Consider the following 17404-nt stretch of genomic DNA (forward strand, 5'->3'; position numbering starts at 1 on the left):
CAGGATGTTTACCCACAGACCCAGGCCACTTCCGCTTCTCAGAGTTGGGCCTGGCTCCCTCATCTGTCCTTTTCAGTACCTTTTCTGTCCTGAGTACTAGGAAACCAGGGTCCCTGCCTTGGACTATGTACTTGAAAGGGCCCTGTTCTGGCTGTGCTCCAGCTGCACCCACCCCCACAGGATAAGACCACACAGCCAAGGTATTGTGTTCTGTGTTTCCTCTACATACCCGAGAACCCAAAGGTATTTTTCCAAATATCCTGTGCAGGCCTCTTCTTAAATGCCCTCCTGCCAGGGCTGATGGTGTTTGCATTAAGGGGCAGGTTGGGACAGGCCGAAGGGTAGGTGTGGAGCTTGTGTGGGCAAGCTGGTTTCTTGTCCAGTTTTCCACACACAGGAGGTCTCCAGACATACAAGTAGGAGCTGTGTGGGGGTCGGGAAGTGGGACAGTCTGGTGAGCCTGGATTGCTGTGAAGAGAGGGGTGTGCCTCCCCAAACTGGATGATCTTGTCAGTTAGGACCTTTTGGTTGTCAACCTTTAGTTGACATTTGGAGGCTCCCTGTCCTTTCCTAGCCTAGGGAAGGGAAGGACAGTGGATTCTTGCCATTACTTTTGCCTTCATCCCCCCTCCAGATGGCCATAGAGAATGTCCCGGGGAGTCTGACCCTTCCCACTCTTTAGTGTCAGCCCATCTGCTCAGCTGACACTGTCCAGACCAACTCACTCATAACCCTCCTGTCCTTTTAGTGGCAGTGGTCACTCCATCAACCCTCATCTGATGCCACTGCCCATCCCCTCTGACTGATATACTCACTTTTCTCTCATTTCATGCATCTCCCATCTACATTCTCTTGGTCCTCTTCTGCTAGTATCTGCCTGATCTGTACAAAGATATTAAGATAAATTCCTTCCTGATTCTGCTGTGTCTAGCATTTAATCTCTCTGCTATCTGATTAACCAAACAAAGAGTGGCTCTGGCCCTGCGCTAGTAACAAGTGGCCAGGTTACCTTTGGAACATTCATCAGCTTCCTTCCCCCAGGAACTACCTGTGTACAACACCAATTCCCTTTTAGATTCTCTCATTTTATAACCTTTTCTGCTAACCACAAATTTTGTTGGTGTATCTCTGGGTTCCACATACTTTTTTTTATTAGTGCATGTTTGTGCTGCATAATGAGTACATTCATTTGGGGTAGTTGATACATGTACACAACATTTTAATCCCCCCCCCATCTCTTGGTCTCCTTCCTATTTGCAAAAAGTCTATTTCCCTGTTTCCTACTGTCTATTTTTATTTTCCACTTTAATTTATTTATACCTTGAGTTTCTCGTATAAGAGAAACCATGATATTTAAGATTGTGTTTGATTTATTTCACTTAACATTATGGATTTGAGGTACATCCATTTTTCTCCAAATGACTCAAATTCGCCTTATTTTTAGGAGAGCAGTACTCCATTGTGCATAGACACCACATTTTCCTTATCCCTTCATCTGTTGATGGACATATAGGCTACTTCCAAGATTTAGCTTTTATGAGTTGTGCTGCTATAAGCATGGGTAGGCAAGTATCACTGAAATGTGGTATCTTTAACTCTTTCAGGAAGATATCTAGAAGTGGCCTTGCTAGGTTGAATGGAATTTCTATTTTAAGATTTTTAAGGAATGTCCATAATGATTTCCATAATGGCTGTATTAGTTTACATTCCCACCAACGATGTAGAAGTGTTCCTTTTTTCCCCACAGCCTTGCCAGCGTTTGTTATTATTTGATTTTTTTTTTATAGTACCCATTCTTTTTGGAGTAAGATGGAATCTCAGTGTTGTTTTAATTTTCATTTCTCTAATGGCCAGAGATGTTGAGCATTTTTTCATGTATTTTTTGGCCATTTGAACTTCTTTTTCTGAGATATGTCTATTAATTTCAGTTGCCCATTTTTGATTGAGTTTTTTATTTGGGTGGTCTAATTTTTTGAGTTCTTTATACATTTCCTATATTAGTCTTCTGCCTGAGGAACAGCTGGCAAAACATTTTTTCCCATTCTGTATGCTGACCCTTCACTCTTTTACTTGTTTCCTTTGCTATTCAGAAGCTTTTAAATTTGATATAATCTCACTTGTTGATTCTTGGTGTTATTTCTTGGGCAATTGGGTACTATTCAGAAAGTCTTTGCCTACAAGAGTCTTACTTATTTTATCTCCCAGCAGGTTAAATGTTCCTCTTTTTTTTTTGGTACCTGGGATCGAATTCGGGTCCTTGCACTTGCAGGGCAGGCAGCAGAACCACTGAGCTAAATCCCTGGCCCTAAATGTTCCTTTTTAAATATTTAGATCTTTGAACCATTTTGGTTTTAATTTCAGCACGTGGTGAAACTTAGGGATGTAGATTCAATTTTCTGCATGTGGATATCCAGTTTTCCCAGCACCATTTGCTAAAGAGGCTATCTTTCCTCTAATGGTCCCTTTGTCAAAGATCAGGTAGCATAATTGTCTGGGGATGTTTCTGCAACCTCGACTCTGTTCTGCTGGTCCATATGTTTGTTTTTGTGCCCGTACCATGATGTGGGTTTTTTTAATCACTGTAACTTTGTAATATAACTTGAAGTCTGGGATTGTGATGCCTTTTGCTCCGTTCTTTTATCCAGGATTGCTTTGATAATTCTGGGTCTCTTCTGGTTACATATAAATTTCAGGATCCACACACATTTTTTGCCTTTAAATTTTTTTTTAAACTTTAAAATTTTAAAACTTCTACATCATCATAGTTAAACAAAAAGCCCCACAGTACACAATAAAAAGTAAGTGTCCTTGGTTGATCTTTCCCCCCAGATTATTAGATTATTTCTGTATCCTTCCAGCTATTTTTTCTGTTAGTATTAAAAATACTAATATCTATAAAGCCATTTAATATTTTAAAAACACACATTATAGTATACATAGTATGTCCTGTCATTTGCTCTTTTCACTTACTACATTCTATTTGAACATAGAAAAGTTTTTTATTTTTCTATTATAAATAATGTAGTAATGAGCAACCTCATTCACATCTGTGGATACATTGTCTAATGTAGAGAACAGGGGAAGGGGACGTTACCAGAACCTCTTCAGTGAGTCCTGGTCTCCAGGGAGCCACAGCAGCACACGGCGAATTACAGGAAAGGTAGAAAAATGAGACTAAGAAGAAGCTGAGCTTTCGGTCTGATCAGTGCTGCTCTGGGCAGCAAAGACAAAAGCCCCCACCTTACTGCACCTTTTATTCAGTACATCGGGAGAAACAAATGTAACAAATGAAATATAGAGTTCAAGAGTTCACATTGGGATAAACAAGGTGTAGCAAAAGGCTTGCAGAGAGTTCAGTACATCCTGAGTAAACAAGATGTTAACAGTCCAAGAACAATGAGGAACTGAGCAGATTTTTCTTCTCCCAGGATGTTTTCAGCTCCCAGGATGTTTCTTGTCCTGGAGAATCACAGCATCACTGGATCACTGAAGTCTCAGTTATGACCGGAGACCAAACTGGAGTTATTCTGTAGCTGGGCTGTAGGCAAGAGAACTAGGCTAACCAAATGATTTTACCCTAAAATTATGTAGCATTGCTCTCGACAGTTTCTGTGCGATAATATCACAGAATTGCTTGGCCAAAAGTGTGTACATTTTAGTATTTGTGATACTGCAAAATTGCCCTCCAGTAAGATTATCTCAAAGTAGACTCTCATCAGCAGTAAGTATATGAGTCCTTATGGGTATTTTGAACATGTTTTGAATCATATTCCAATTTTTATCCCTAGCCCACATCTCCCTGTTAAACTCCAGACATGTATCCTCACCTTGTACTTGACAGCTCCTCCTCAGCCTTTCCCATTTCAGTGAATAGCACTTGATCCTTCCAGTTGCCCAGGCCAAAGCCTTGGAGTCATGCTTGAGTCCTCTCTAGTCCTCTCAGCCCACACAAGTAAATCCTGTCGGCTCTATCTTCAAAGTGTCTCCAGAATCCTGCCACTGTTCACAGCCTCCACTTGTGCCACTGAGGTCTGAGCCACTATCCACTCCCACGTGAAAGACTGACTATGGGAGACTCCTCCCTGGGCTCCCCGCTTTGGTAATTGTCCTTCCACATTGGCTTCTCTTTCCATCAGCCAAAGGGATCCTCTTAAAACATGAGTCAGATCATGTCTCTCCACAGCTTGAAACCTTCCAGGTGCTTCTCTTTTCTCCCAAGGACCAGGGTCCTCCTTACCTCTGACTTCTCCCATAATCACTTCCTGTCTCTCATCCTCCAACACAACAGCCATGCTTCTGCCTCAGGACACTGGTGCTGCCTGGCCCCTGTGTGGGAGCCCTGGGGCTTCCTTTCTCCCTTCTGGTCTGCTCACATGTCGCCTTTCCCATAAAATCTAGCCTGGTCAGCCTATTTAAAATTTAACCCTGCCCCATTCCTGAACTCCTTTGCCCTGCTTTTTTTCATTTCCTTATTGTCTTCTAAGACGCTATACGATTCACTTCTTATGTTTATGACAGTGTCTCTCTCCTTTCCATTAGAATTTAAACTCCATGGATGGCAGGGATTTTTTTGTGCATTATGTTTACTGATAACTTCCAAGCCTTCAGAACAGTGCCTGGTACACAATAGGTACTCAATAAATATTTGTTGAATAATAACAAAATAACAGAACAGTTTCCAAATGGGAGTTTTGATGTATTTGTCAGTTCACATATTCTTTGAATGTGCCTCCTCACTCAGATAAGGCCCCAAGGGTAAATCTGTCTGTTGCCCCTCACCAAGCACTATACCTCCCTGTGGGGTGGGGAGGAGGTGAGCATCCAGACTTTGTGCACAGTGACATAAGACTCACGGTTACATTTACAAATGAATACACAATGAAATCTCATCAATATAATTACAGAAACCTAATCCCATCCTCCCGTGGGATTACCAAGAGGCCCCAAGATCTGGGGATCGATTGTGACATTCTGGGTCCCTACATGGTCAGGAATGTCTTTCCATCTTGGTCTGAGGACCCTGCCTTTGTCAGAGCTGCCTCCTTTGGAGAGGCAGCCTTCACTTTTCTGCCTAATGCATTGGACTTGGGTCTAGGACCCTCTGGAGGGAGCTTGGGTAAGGTTTTCACCCCTCAAAAGCAGCAAGGGCACATTCAGGACCAAGAGCCTCTGTGGCCAGCAGGACATGGAGAGGAGGCCAGCAGGGGACTGGATCTCTAGAGAAGGAATTCTAGCTCTGGTCCCTCAGGTATTTATTTGTGCCAGATACTGTACTTGACATGTTTTATTTCAGCCTATTCCAAAGATAATGGCATCTCCTGATTATAGAGCTCAAGGGAGTGAAGCATCTCATAGCAAGAAACTGCAGAGCCAAGATTTCAACAGCCTCTTCACTCCCAGTGTCCTGTGACATGGTCTCTAAATGTAGGGAGGGGAGAGAATAAACCTCAGCCACCTCACCTACTCAAGAGTGCTAGGTTTGAGTTTCTCAAGGGAGGGGTTGGACAGGGCCAGCCCTGAAGCCACATGGAGCCTGACCATCCTGAAAGTTGGCATTCCTGGGTTGATAATACCCATGGGGGGGGGGGTTGCAGGAGGGCAAGGGAAGTGACTTGAGGCAGCCCTGACCCCAGAACTAGGTCTCTTTTACCTCCCCCCCGACCTAGTCATCTCAGAAACCCCCTCCCCACTCCTCCCCCCAAGACACTGAAGCTGGCCTGGCAAGTTGGAGGTGGTGAGATGCCTGGAACTCTGCCATTAGAGAGCCAGTCTTGGGCATGTTTGGACCCTCTGTGCACTCAAACTAAGCCTGCCACAGAGCCCTATGAGTCACCAGGCTCCCAGAGCATCTTCCAGAGGTGACTGAAAGCTGGGTTTTGAGGAGGTTAATTTAGAAGCCTGGCCAGGGCCCAGCCCACACAAAAGGCCCTGGGAGTTAAGGGCAAAAGGAGAAGAATCCAGCAACTTTGTGGCTTAGTGCAAAGCCTCTGGCTGTGCTTCCCTGCCACCAAGCCCAGCATACACAGATATATAGCCGCAGCACACAAAGCAGAGCAGAGCAAGAGGACAGAACAGCCTGTGAGCAAGAAGATGGCAGATGGAGGGGGAGAGGCCTGTAGTGAGGGCTGACCCACGGGTCAACGAAGCTCTGAGCAGGGTGTGGCTCAGTACTCATTTCTGGTAGAACCTGACTGCAAAGGCCAGCTCTGAGTCAGCCATGCCTACCCTGCCCAACAACTCCAGGGCAGGGAGGAGGCCTCAGCTCCTGGTGTGGGCAGAGGCCAGAAAAGGGTCTGTTTGAAGTAGATTTAGGATACTAAAGGATGAGCCTGCTGCAGCCCCACGATAGGAATCTCGGGGAGAAGGAGGGGCCATGGTCCCAGGTAATGTTCTATTTGGGGGGTGGGAGGTGCTGCAGGACTCAGAGCTGAGAGACAATGTGAAGTAGGAATTATGATGGGTGTGAAGCCATGCCAACTACTGGGTTAGAATTTCAAGGTCTCTGCCTGAGAAGAGGAGTTGGGCTTGAAGAGGCTTAACGTGCTGGGGAGAGCAGCTGGCAGGGACCAAGGGTGTCAGATATGCAGGTGGGAGGCTCTGAGACTCAAGAAGGCTCTCGTGAAGCAGGACTTTGGAGAGGGGAGGGGGAATCCTTCATCCTCCTCACCCTGGGGCTGGGGGTCCAAAGTGAGGCCTGCCAGTGTGGAACTGTTTATTCCTCAACAAACATGGAGTAGGACCTCAGCTTGGGGAAGGGCAACAGAGGGGCCAGCCTCCCTCTGGGTAGGGGTTGGGGGGATGCACAGCAGATAAGTGTTCTCCAAAGCTCCAAAATGTCACAGCACTGGAAGACTGCCCTGCAGCCATCTCACAGCCCTTTCCCAATGCCACCTAATCCTGGTTGTGCCCAGAAGAGAAGAAGTTGTGGTGAGCTAAGCCTCCTCCCCCAGGAAGGGTCCAACTAACTTCTCCTAGACTCTCAGTGCCTTTATCAGCCCAGGAGGCCTGGGTAACTTCACGGCAAGAACCAGCACCCAGATCCTGGAAGGCTCCCTAGAGGTTCCCCACAACCAGAGCCCAGTTCCCAGGGGCTCCTCCAAGGGGTCTCGGGCAGCAAGATCCCTGGAGGTATCTGAGCACCCCATAAGGAGAGTTTCTGGGTCTCAAGAACTGAAGGGTTGTGTCCATGTAGGAACCCCTTGCCAAGATCTTCGGGTGGGGAGGCCACCCAAAGATGAGACCTTAAGGTCTTCCACCTCCTGCTGCACAGAGCACTAAGGCTTTGGAGCATAAAAGGCTCAAAGGTGAGCCTCCTGCATCTGCTTGCTAACCCCCCGCCCCAGTGCCTGAGTTAGAAATCCCCCCAGCAAGAGGGAAGGGACCTTCCTTTGGACCAGGTCCAGGTCCAGCTCTGCAAAGACCTCCCAGTCAGTGCCTGCGCACCCATTTTACAGAAGGGAAAGCAGACGCCCGGGCGAACTACAGCCACGCAGCAACTCAGCTGGCATGGGACCTTTCGCGATCCTTTCCTTGGGATGAGGCCGGATTCTTTCCAGCATCTCCCCAGCACCACGAAGCACCCTCAGGCAGGACCTGGGGTCGGCCGCCTGCAGTAATAACAGGGCCTGCGACCTGTGGGAGGCGCTGGCGGAGGAAGCGAGAGGGATCTGGCTATTTCTGGCCTGGGCACACCCAGTGGCCCCCGCCGGAGTTGGCCGGTGTTGCAGGCCCCGGGCTCTGCCTCCTTCCCGGTCCTGGGGGGGAGGGGGCGGGAAGAGAAGGAATTAGAGGGCCGGGGGCGGGGCCCATGGGGGGCGGGGTGGTGTCCCAGGCCCACCCCGGCCTCCTCCCACCTTGGTGCAGTCGGTTCCGCACTGCGCTGCGCCCCGACCCGAGGCCGCCTGCTGCGTTCCTGCTCACTGGAGTCCAGCCTGGAATCCCGCCGTGCGCCCTCCCGCCGTGCCGCCCGACGGGCATGGACCCGGGCCGCGACTTCCTGACCCTGCACGGTGAGTGCCCCGCTCGCGCGGGCGGGGCATCCTGCAGTCCTGGGCCATCGTGAACCCCTTTGCCACCCTGGGGAAATCTCAGCTCGCGGCTCCGGAGTGGGGCTGCTCGCACCTCCCTGGGCGTTCGCAGGCTTGTCCCCACATTTGGCCCGCTAGGTCGGGGCGCGGTATGGGTCTACAGACTTCCCTTTGGGGGTTTCCCCTTATTCTGGCCACAAAAGGCTGGGTTTCACGGAGCCCAGATCTCACGAAGGGGCTGAGGGAGGAAACCGCATTCACGAAAGACCGAGTTCTCTCGGCTGGCCCGGCAGTCCTACAGGCTCCTCGGAGCCCAGGCGGGCGCGCCTGGAGCGTGTTGGGCCGCGCGGGTGTGGCAGGGTGAGGGTGTAGGGGTGGGGCGAGGAGGTGTGCGAGTTTAGGAGTTTAGCGGAGGTTGGACACAGCAGCCTTAACAGCCCAGAGCCACCCAGGAGGAGCAGCGGACCTTCCTGGCGGGACCCGGCCAGGTCTCAGCTCCAACTCTCTGCTGCTGCATCCTTTGTCCAGCCTAGCTTTGTTTCCTCCCGTCTGGGTCAGCTCCTCGCCTTACTGTTGTCCCTCCAACAGAGAGGAACGTGGGCTCCCGGCTGCAAGGTCTGGAGGCAACCTGGCATCTCTGCTTCAGGCCAGGAACTCACCCACACTTGGGAAGGCTTTGCCCTCAGATCATCTGCCAATTCAGCAAACCTTGCCCTTCTCACACCAGTCGCTACTTAACTATATATCCCTGTCTTTTCCAGTGCCCTGGGGGTTGAGACTTTCTTGCCCACCACCCATCCATCTAAACCATACATGGAGAGAAGGGCAGAGCCCGCCAGCCCTCACTTCAGTCCCCCTAAAGATGTGCCCATTGACCAGCTCTCAATCAGTTTGTTTCTCAGTAAGACCCCGGGGCCCAGAGAGACCAGGTCAGGATTTCTCAAAGCCACCTCCTCCGGCTGGGTCAAGGGACCCCTGCCCCTTCCCTTGCTCCGACTCTCTTCAGACCAGAGGCATCCTTAGTGCCTCTGACAGAACAGTGGGAAGGGAGCTGGGTGCTCCAAGGACCACAGTGGAGACCGCCCCCTGCATTCTTTCTCACCATGCAGTAGCTAGTCTACTCTGCAGACTTCCACCTCTTCCCTGCCTGCCTCACACACAGACCTCCTCAGAGCCCTCCAGTTGCCTCTGACAGAGTGGCAGCCTCAGCTTGTTAGAATGGTCTCCATCCTGGGTGTCCGCACCTTTGACCTGTTTCTCTTCTGGGCAGCCCTGCTGTCTTTCCCCTAGAGGAAGACACATGAAGGCTCAGTCAGAGCCTCCCAGTCTGGTGCCATGGCTTGGCCATTCTGGCTCATCCTGTGTAAGGCCAGCCTCTCAAATGCATGACAGTCCAGCCCTTCCTGCAGGGCTGGCATGAACACTGAGACCCAAAGCTGTTCTCCCTGCAGGCCTGCTGCTTCTAGCTCATCATCCTAGATTACCTCCATTAATGGCCTTCTCACCACACTGCAGACCAGATGGGGAAGAACCTGCCAAGAAGAATTGGTGATGGGAGGGGATGGTCACTGCGCCCTGTGCTGTTCTAGGCTGTCTATATTTCCGTTGGAGAGTCTCTTCACACTGTGGATCCCGCAGTGCTGGACATGTGCTGCAGGACACTTTCTGGCTTGGCCAGTTGAGGGTCTGTTGCAGGAGTGCCCGCTGAGTTCCCTGTGTTTACTGGGGATTTACAGGCTTACCTAGATATTAGATGTCCTTTCTGTCCTCACTCCATATGTATGTAGAGGCAATGTTGTATAATGGTATTGATTCTGGAGACAAAGTACCTGAGTTCAGTTTTGGTTTTTTCATGTCACACAAATCCCTTATTTATTTGTGGGTCTGTAAAATAGAGGTTAAATACCATCTACTTAATAGGATTGAATAAGTAATATCTATAAGGCTGTTTATAATAGCACCTGGCATCCAGAGAATGCTGTGTTCTTGAAGGATGCCCTTCCCCAAGTTACCATGCCCTGTGAACTGCTATCTTCAGTTCTTTAGGAGATGCTGGGGCACCATAGAGTAGTCCCTAGCCAGGGAAAATGTAGCTAGAACCAAATTCAGGAATGAAGGAGCACTTTCTGGTGCCTCTGAAGCTCTCCAACTGATGCTACAGTCTTCCCCCAACCCCACTTCCTCTGCTCTCCATATTTTAGCTAGGCTTAGATTAGCTTCTCCAGCAGGTCCCGAGATGTGCCTGAAAGGGCATCACCTCCCAGGACTCTCCCTTCACTGAACACATTGACTACCACCAACTTTTCCTACAACTGGCCCCTCTTGCCCCACTTCAAGAACTGGCATTTATGAAAATGGACGGTAAAGGGACCTCATTTTGGCCCCAGGAGACCCAGGCTCCAATTCTGCTTTGCTTCTATTTACTGTGTAGTCCCTTTGCCGTTCTGGGCTGGTTTTCTCATCCATGGGATAGCAATTCATATTTTACAGGGGATCTTGTGAGGATACAACATCCCCTGGGCTTAGGACTAAAAAAGCCAGTCCCCCCAAGAGATAGCCAGCTCCCCAACCCCTCAGTTCTGTTTTAGAGGTGTCTGTCCCAGGTGTGTGTGCATGCATACACACACACACACACACACACTCTTTGATCCACACTGCTCTAAATTCTTTTTGTGCCATAAGCCATTTTGACAATCAGATGAAGCATATGGACCCCTTTGGGATCATGTTTTTAAATCCATGCAATAAAGTACATAACTCAGATGTGATTCTATCCGTAGATCTTTGGGAGTTCCTTGTTCAAGAATCCCTGCGTGGTTTCCCTATAACACAGGATACCTTTACACTCTGCGCCTCCCACTCCAAAGGAAGAACTCCTTTTCTGTTTCTATATTTCAGCTTATCTACACTAACATACCTTGCTGGTTATTCTCTGTGGCGTGACCTTAAGCAAGTCACTCTGTGCTTCGGTTTTTTGTTATTATTGCCATGCTTTACCGGCTTTGCTAGTGATTCATTGTTTGTGCCTCAGTGAGGCCAATGGGGAACTCTTCAGAGGCAGAGAGTAAAAGAGAAGTGACTCAGCCCTCTGGGTCATGTCCCGACCTTGGCACACAGTAGGGGCTCAATAAATAATTGCTGAGTGAATGAAAGGGAAGTTCTAATGTAGATGAAAGGACCCACTGTTACCCCAAGCACAGTGGAAGCACAGTTTTGTACAAAGTTACAGTCGTTCTCATCTATATTCATCAAGGCAAGCCTGAGTTAATAGGCTTCTTTTAAGGTCAGCATTTTTTTTTCAAGACCTTTTTCAAGACTTCATTTGCAAATGCGTACACTTTGGGGATTAACTCCACTCAGATGGGGAAACTGAGGAAAGGAAACATGCTTACCTAAGGTTCACAAAGTGAGGCTATTGCAAGCTAGGTCACGTTGAAGTCACTGACCTTAAAATATTTGTGGGTTCTGTTCCCTGGCCCAGTCTCAGTCCACAGCTTTGCCTGCCCCCCTCCCCCGAGTCTCAGCTAAATTCTGCAGCCCACTGGGAACTTCTCTCTATCGTCCTTCCACCTCCCGCGGCCACTGCCAATTTTGGTGACCTCGGCCAGCCTCGGGCGGGTAGTGGACTTCCCGGCTCAGGTTCCGCCACACACAGCCTCCAGAGCTGAGATTCCACCCCTCCCTGACGGGATTCTCCAGGTCCCGCCCGCCGGGCCCTGGCTCCGCCCCGATCTGCTTCCTGGATGTGATGGCTGACCACCACGTCGCCTCCCGGGCGGTGGCTCCTGCCCTGAACTCCGCCTCCCGTGCTGGGTTCCTCCTCCGTCCCCCGGTAGGCTTTCATGCCTGTGGCTTTGTCACCCACCTGCTTCCTAGGGTATGGATTTGTCCCACTCTTCCTCCCTAGCCTGCGCCCACCTCGGTCCTGCCACTGGGCTCTACTCTCACCCTTTCCGGCCTGCGTTCGACTCTCGCCTACCTCCAGGGGACGTCTGTTCCGCCCCTGGGGCTGTCCCCGCCCCCTCGCGCTGGCTCCGCCCCTTTCTGGCCGGATTTTTCTGCTGCCCCGCCTCTAGGACTGCAGCTCCGCCCCTCCCCTCGGGTTCTAGCTCTGCGCTTTCACGGCTGGTCTCTGGGCGGTTCGGCTCCCAGGACCCAAGGCAAGCTTATTAGAGGCTGCACTGTTGCTGCACTGTTCCTCCCTCATCGTGTCAGAGGCACTGTGGAGGCATGCAGTGTCTGGGGATTGGGAGCCGGAGCCGAAGCCACTCCAGGGAGCTTTACCTGCGAGAGCAGAGCCTGAAGGTGGCAGCGATCAATGGGCAGAGGCTGGGTAAGGGGCATGGCGGACAAGGAGAGCTGCAAGGCAGCTGGGGGCTAGACACAGGCAGCTTGTCCTTGGGCGTCACCTGCTTTTGATTGGACTTGGAGCGTTTGTTTCCTTCTGCGGGGTTATGTTTGCAGTGGCGGCACGTGGGGGTGAGTAGTGGGGTTACCCTTTCTCCTAATCTTCCTCAGCCCATCCAAAACTCGCTGCCCTTTGTCATCCTAAATCAAGTCTGTTTACAGATGTCTAAGGCACCACTGGACATGTGGCCTGGAGAGTAACCGGGAGGACCGTGTACTCCCCTGGGGTGACTCGCAGGACTATGTGGCCCAGTGTGACCGTGCAGATGTGTCTGTAGGTGCAAGTGTGACAGTGGATGATTCAGTGCTGACTGTCACGCATGTGGTACTGTGAGGCCATTGTGTAGTGATGTTGGTGTGTGATGGTGTGTGGCCAAGTGTGTGACATTGTAGCACCGTTGTGTCTGCATGCAGCCCAGTGTGATGGTAAGTGATCCAGTGTGATTCTGTGCCACTGTGACTGTGTATGACTGATGTGGCAGCGGGTCACCCCAAATGATTGAGTTATTCTGTCATTCTGTGTTATATTTGTGTTATGTGGGATTCTTTGCGCTATTACTCTGTGGTAGAGTGTCCCTGGAGTGGTGACTGCATAAAGTTTCACAGCCCTGACCATGTGGTTAGGCAGCCTGCTTCTGAGTCCTAACTCTACCTTGCAACTTCCTTTAACCTCAGTTTTCTCATCTGTAAAATGGGGATAATGATTCTTCCTTCCTTATAGAGTTATTGAGGGATTAAATACATGTGCTACAATAAGTATCTTATTCGAATATTAACTATCATTATGGTGGCTGTTATCATTATCACAATAATGATGTTTTGGCATTGTGTGTAACTAAGGGTAACTGTACAAATCCATGTGACAATATATAGTATGGGGCTGCAGTGTGGCTCATTGTCTCTTCAATATTGTGTCTGGCATTGTGTGATTGTGTATGTTGGCGTGTGACAGGGTATCTGGGTGACTATATCCCAGTGTAGCTATGCACTGCTGTGGGTCCCAGGCCCAGTGTGTCCTCATTGTACATCACCCTAGGGATGGGTGCATAGTGGGCAGGTCTCCTGACACCCTCTAGCTTCCTGCTGGCACCTGAAGCACCCTCCATGCCCTGTTCCTGGCCACTTCCCTGGGGACAGCTAGCCTGAGCCGGTTGGTGAAGCCGTAGCTTCAACCCAGGGCCGCTCCCCAACCTCCTACAGAGGACAAGATTCTGCAGCCGAATGAGTGGGGCTGGATGAAGGGGCCCACATACTCCACATGCTCAGGGAGCAAGGGCAGAAGGGCAGGCAGCCCAGAGGCCTTGGAATCAGAAGGGCCTGCACTGAGGCTAAGAAATGGAGGCACCTGCCCAAGCTTCCCAGTGGCCCACAGAGCAGTGACTGTCACCTTTCTGGGATTCACATAGCCCACTTGAGACTGAGGTCTACCTCCTGGCAGCCCTGTCTGCAGCCTGGGGCTTATCTCTGCCTGACCACAGACGGGGTCGCAGCCTGGCTCCAGGACAGGATGAGCATGTCATCCCTTCATGGTGTTTTCCAGAACAGGAGGGTGGAGGTCACCCTCTACTTCCTGATACCCTCCCCCATTCCCATCTGACCTGTCAGGCATGGCTACCCTAATGTGTGCCAGCTTAGGGGGCGGGTGCTGGCAGATGGTAAGATATTCCTCCCAGTTGTACCTCTGCCACTGAAAGGACAGTGGAATCTCGCAGCAGAGGCCAGAGGTGGCTCTCTCTCCTGGCAACCTGGGAACTCCCTTACGATCCCTGTTGTGCTGGGCCCCTCAGACACAGCCAACGGTTTGGAACATTCTGTATGAGCCCTTTTCTCCTCCAAGCACTAAGAAGGAAAATGCCCACACTAAGGCAGAATGTCTTCTGGAAGTGGGTGGACAGATCCGTGACAAAGGTATGGGAAGCTTACATAAGACCATCACCTCTGAGGAGGCCCACTGACGCCTCTTCCAAAACTGTTCTCACTTCAGAACTGATGGGAGCACAGAGGCACAGAGGAGGAAAGAAGTACTGCCTAAAGCTGTAGGAAAGTGGATGGCATGAGTCTGTCCTCACTGGAAGTAGGACCATAGGGAAGGACAGAGACAGTGTGGTGGCAGAGGCATGGGGAAGTGGTCCAGAAGGTCCTATGGGCCCTGTAGATTTATCACAGATGGTATCTGCTGGGGAGCAAGGCCTCCTGAGGAGCCAAGCTTGATGTCCCTTTGGTGCCTCGTATCTGGGCCTAGGCATCGTTGGGAGCCCATGCCTCGGAGCAGACTGCAGCTCTGAGGGCAGCAAAAGAGCTGGAGGTGGGACAAGCAGCCAGGGTTCTGGCCTCCTTGTGGGCTCTTGGCCAGGCCCTGCCTCGGCTTCTAGAAGGGTTGCACTGTGCCTTAAAGCTGCTCTTCCCTGAAGGGTCTCAGACTCAGGGCTCTTAGAGATGGGGGTAGGGTAGGAAGAGACAGGAGTGTCCCAAGCTGCAATGGCCTCGCTGATCTCTTCTGGAACACAGATCAGAGACCTACTCAAATAGACTCGAGTCAGGGGTGGGGGAAGCAGGGAAGAGGGATGGCAGAGATAGGCAAAAGGGTGCCACAGCAACTACAATGTTGATGCCAAGAGCTGCAAATGCTGTTGTTTCCAGACCTCCACTGACTTGTGCATCATCTCAGTTAAACTTAGAGCTCCCCTTTGAGATGGGTGCTATTATCATCCCATTTTATGGACAGGAAAGCAGAGGCCCTGCCCCATAGAGTCACTTACCCAGGTCACACAGCTGTTCAGGAAGGATGCCTAACCCTAGGCACAAATGATTGAAGGTTGTTTAGCTCCTTAGTGCACTGGGGTTCGTTTCCATCTGTCTTAGTCATTTTCTCATCGCTGAGACACAATACCCAACATCCCAAAATTAAGAGGTTTATTTTCATTCACAGTTTATAGAGGTTTCAGTCCATAGTCCACTGGCTCCAAGGCAAGAGCATGGCAGAGGGGCAGGTAGAGAAAAAGCTGCTTGCCTTGCGGCAATGGGGAGGCAGAGAAGGAAGGGAGGAGCTGGGGAGGGAGGTAAACCCTTCCAGGCCATGACCCCGGTGACCCCCTTCTTTCAGGCAGACCTCACCTCCTAATAGCAAGTCAGCTTTAAGCCCAGTGATCCAATCACCTTCTCAAAGCCCCCCACCTGTGAGTACATGAGGCTCTTGGGGGACATGGAGATATAAACCATCACACCGTCTGTGTCTGCTCTTTTTCTTTGCTTTGCCTGGTCTTTTAGTCCCACCTTCCTTCAGCTCATTCTGACCCCTATGTGAGACCTGGAGGGGTCTACCTCATCATTTAGAGTCTCGCTATTTCCTAAAGCCTTCATCCTCCAGCAACCAGGGAATCTTGAGTTAGTTGCCCTTCTTTTTCCCATTCAGCTGTGCGTGGGCAGGTCATGGTGAGTAAGTGTGGTCCTGGCTTGCAATTGTGCTGCTGTTTGCATAGAAACCTCAGCTGGTGATCAGAGAAGATTTCCTGAAGGAGAAGGGGACTGGAATATGGGTGAAGGAGGGGGAAGTATGCAGAGAGCTGAAGATGAGACTCACGAAAACTGGGCTCTGAGAGGGCCCAAGGGTGAGCATGGCCAGTGTGGAGGTGAAGGCAGCAGAGACACTGGAGGGAGGTGGTCTCTTACTAGTATTGGCCCCCTAGGCCTGCAGGATGACGAGGACCTACAGGCCCTACTCAAGGGCAGCCAGCTCCTGAAGGTGAAGTCCAGCTCATGGCGAAGAGAACGTTTCTACAAGCTGCAGGAAGACTGCAAGACCATCTGGCAGGAGTCCCGCAAGGTCATGAGGTCCCCAGAGTCCCAGCTGTGTGAGTGCTGTGGGCCACAGGGGAGGGAGCAGAGTGCAGGTTGGGTGGGGATCCACTGTGATCCGTGACCACACATGGAAAAAAAGGCCTGATCGTTCGTGCAAGCAGGGCCAGAAATGAGGAACCAGGCTGCCTGGGGTCAGAAGAGGAGCTGGTTAAACTACTTTTAGGGAATGTGAGACCAAATCTGGGTTGGAGGGGGCAATTGTGGAACAAGGACCACAAGTGCTAAAGCTCTTTGGGGTTGAGGATGCACTGCTACGAAAATGCATGGGATAACCAGGCTCAAAAGCAGGGAAGGAGCTGGACAGGGTTGCCTGAACTCATAAGCATCCACCCATGCAATTGTGGGAAGGAAGCCAGTGGCGTGGATTAGCATTATAGGTGTGGTAGGCCAAAAGCCAGGCCCAAAGTCCAGAGGTAGATAAGGTGCTTCCGGGTGTCTGTGGCCCCGGGTGTGAAGGGCAGGGGGCCGCAGGAGGCAGATCCTCCCTGAGAATGGAGCAGTAGGAGGTTGGGGTAGAGCAGGGCTGGGTCCCCTCCTTCAAGGATATGGGCCTGAAGGCTTTCTGGAAACTCCTGAAAAGGCCCAGGAACCCAAGGCTAGGACAGCAAATGGAGAGTAGCCCTGCAATGCCTTAGGGAGGAAGCCCTGCTGTCTTCTTCCCTTTAATGCAGGAGTTCCCTAAAAATTCTGTAAAATGGGGTATTCCCTTTTGCATCTTTACTCAGTGGGAACACTTTGGACTAGCGGAATCCAGAAATGTTATCTGCACAGCCCAATATGGAAGCCACCAAGCACAAGTGGCTGTTGAGCCCTTGAAGTGTGGCTGTTGTGACTGAAGAAGTGAGTTTTTCATTTTATTGGCTAATTTGTATTTAAATAGCCACAGGTGCAGGTGACTACTCAGACTGTACAGATAGGACCTTGCAACCTGGGTTTCCCAAACCTCAGACCCCTGGAAAGCCCTTGCCCCTTCATCTATTCACCCTGACTAGGGGTGTGTGGAGAGGCGGGGCGATCTGACTGGCAAGTCTGTGAGAGCGAGATAGACAAGTGACAGACCCTAGGTAGAGGAAAAGCATAGCATGAGGAAGGAGATGTTCAGTCCCAGGTTT

At 50.6% G+C, this 17404-nt stretch overlaps 1 protein-coding gene and 2 long non-coding RNA genes across 13 annotated transcripts in view; 2 read left to right on the plus strand and 1 right to left on the minus strand.

Annotated features, from left to right (window-relative positions):
* LOC147826379 (uncharacterized) lies at positions 1-5463 on the plus strand. Its single transcript, XR_015439167.1, has 2 exons — positions 1-200; positions 5294-5463. It is a non-coding gene; the product is annotated as an uncharacterized LOC147826379 (long non-coding RNA).
* Positions 3187-12013, minus strand: LOC147826380 (uncharacterized). The gene is made up of 3 exons (XR_015439166.1): positions 11893-12013; positions 9770-9911; positions 3187-3538 (listed from the first exon to the last, which is right to left on the minus strand). It is a non-coding gene; the product is annotated as an uncharacterized LOC147826380 (long non-coding RNA).
* Positions 6819-17404, plus strand: part of Plcd1 (phospholipase C delta 1) — a 23253-nt gene continuing 12667 nt past the window's right edge. For 2 of the 11 annotated variants that reach the window (XM_021266085.2, XM_021266089.2), the window contains exons 1-2: positions 11755-11859; positions 16121-16285. In XM_021266085.2, coding sequence (XP_021121744.1) covers positions 16261-16285 — 25 coding nt within the window. In that variant the 5' untranslated portion in view covers positions 11755-11859; positions 16121-16260. The other 9 variants (XM_021266086.2, XM_021266090.2, XM_004854258.3 and 6 more) reach the window with 7 other exon arrangements.

The sequence above is a fragment of the Heterocephalus glaber genome, unplaced genomic scaffold, assembly GCF_053883595.1.
Source record: "Heterocephalus glaber isolate CG9 unplaced genomic scaffold, H.glaber_assembly_v1.0 deba00001472, whole genome shotgun sequence".
Lineage (NCBI taxonomy): Eukaryota > Metazoa > Chordata > Mammalia > Rodentia > Bathyergidae > Heterocephalus > Heterocephalus glaber.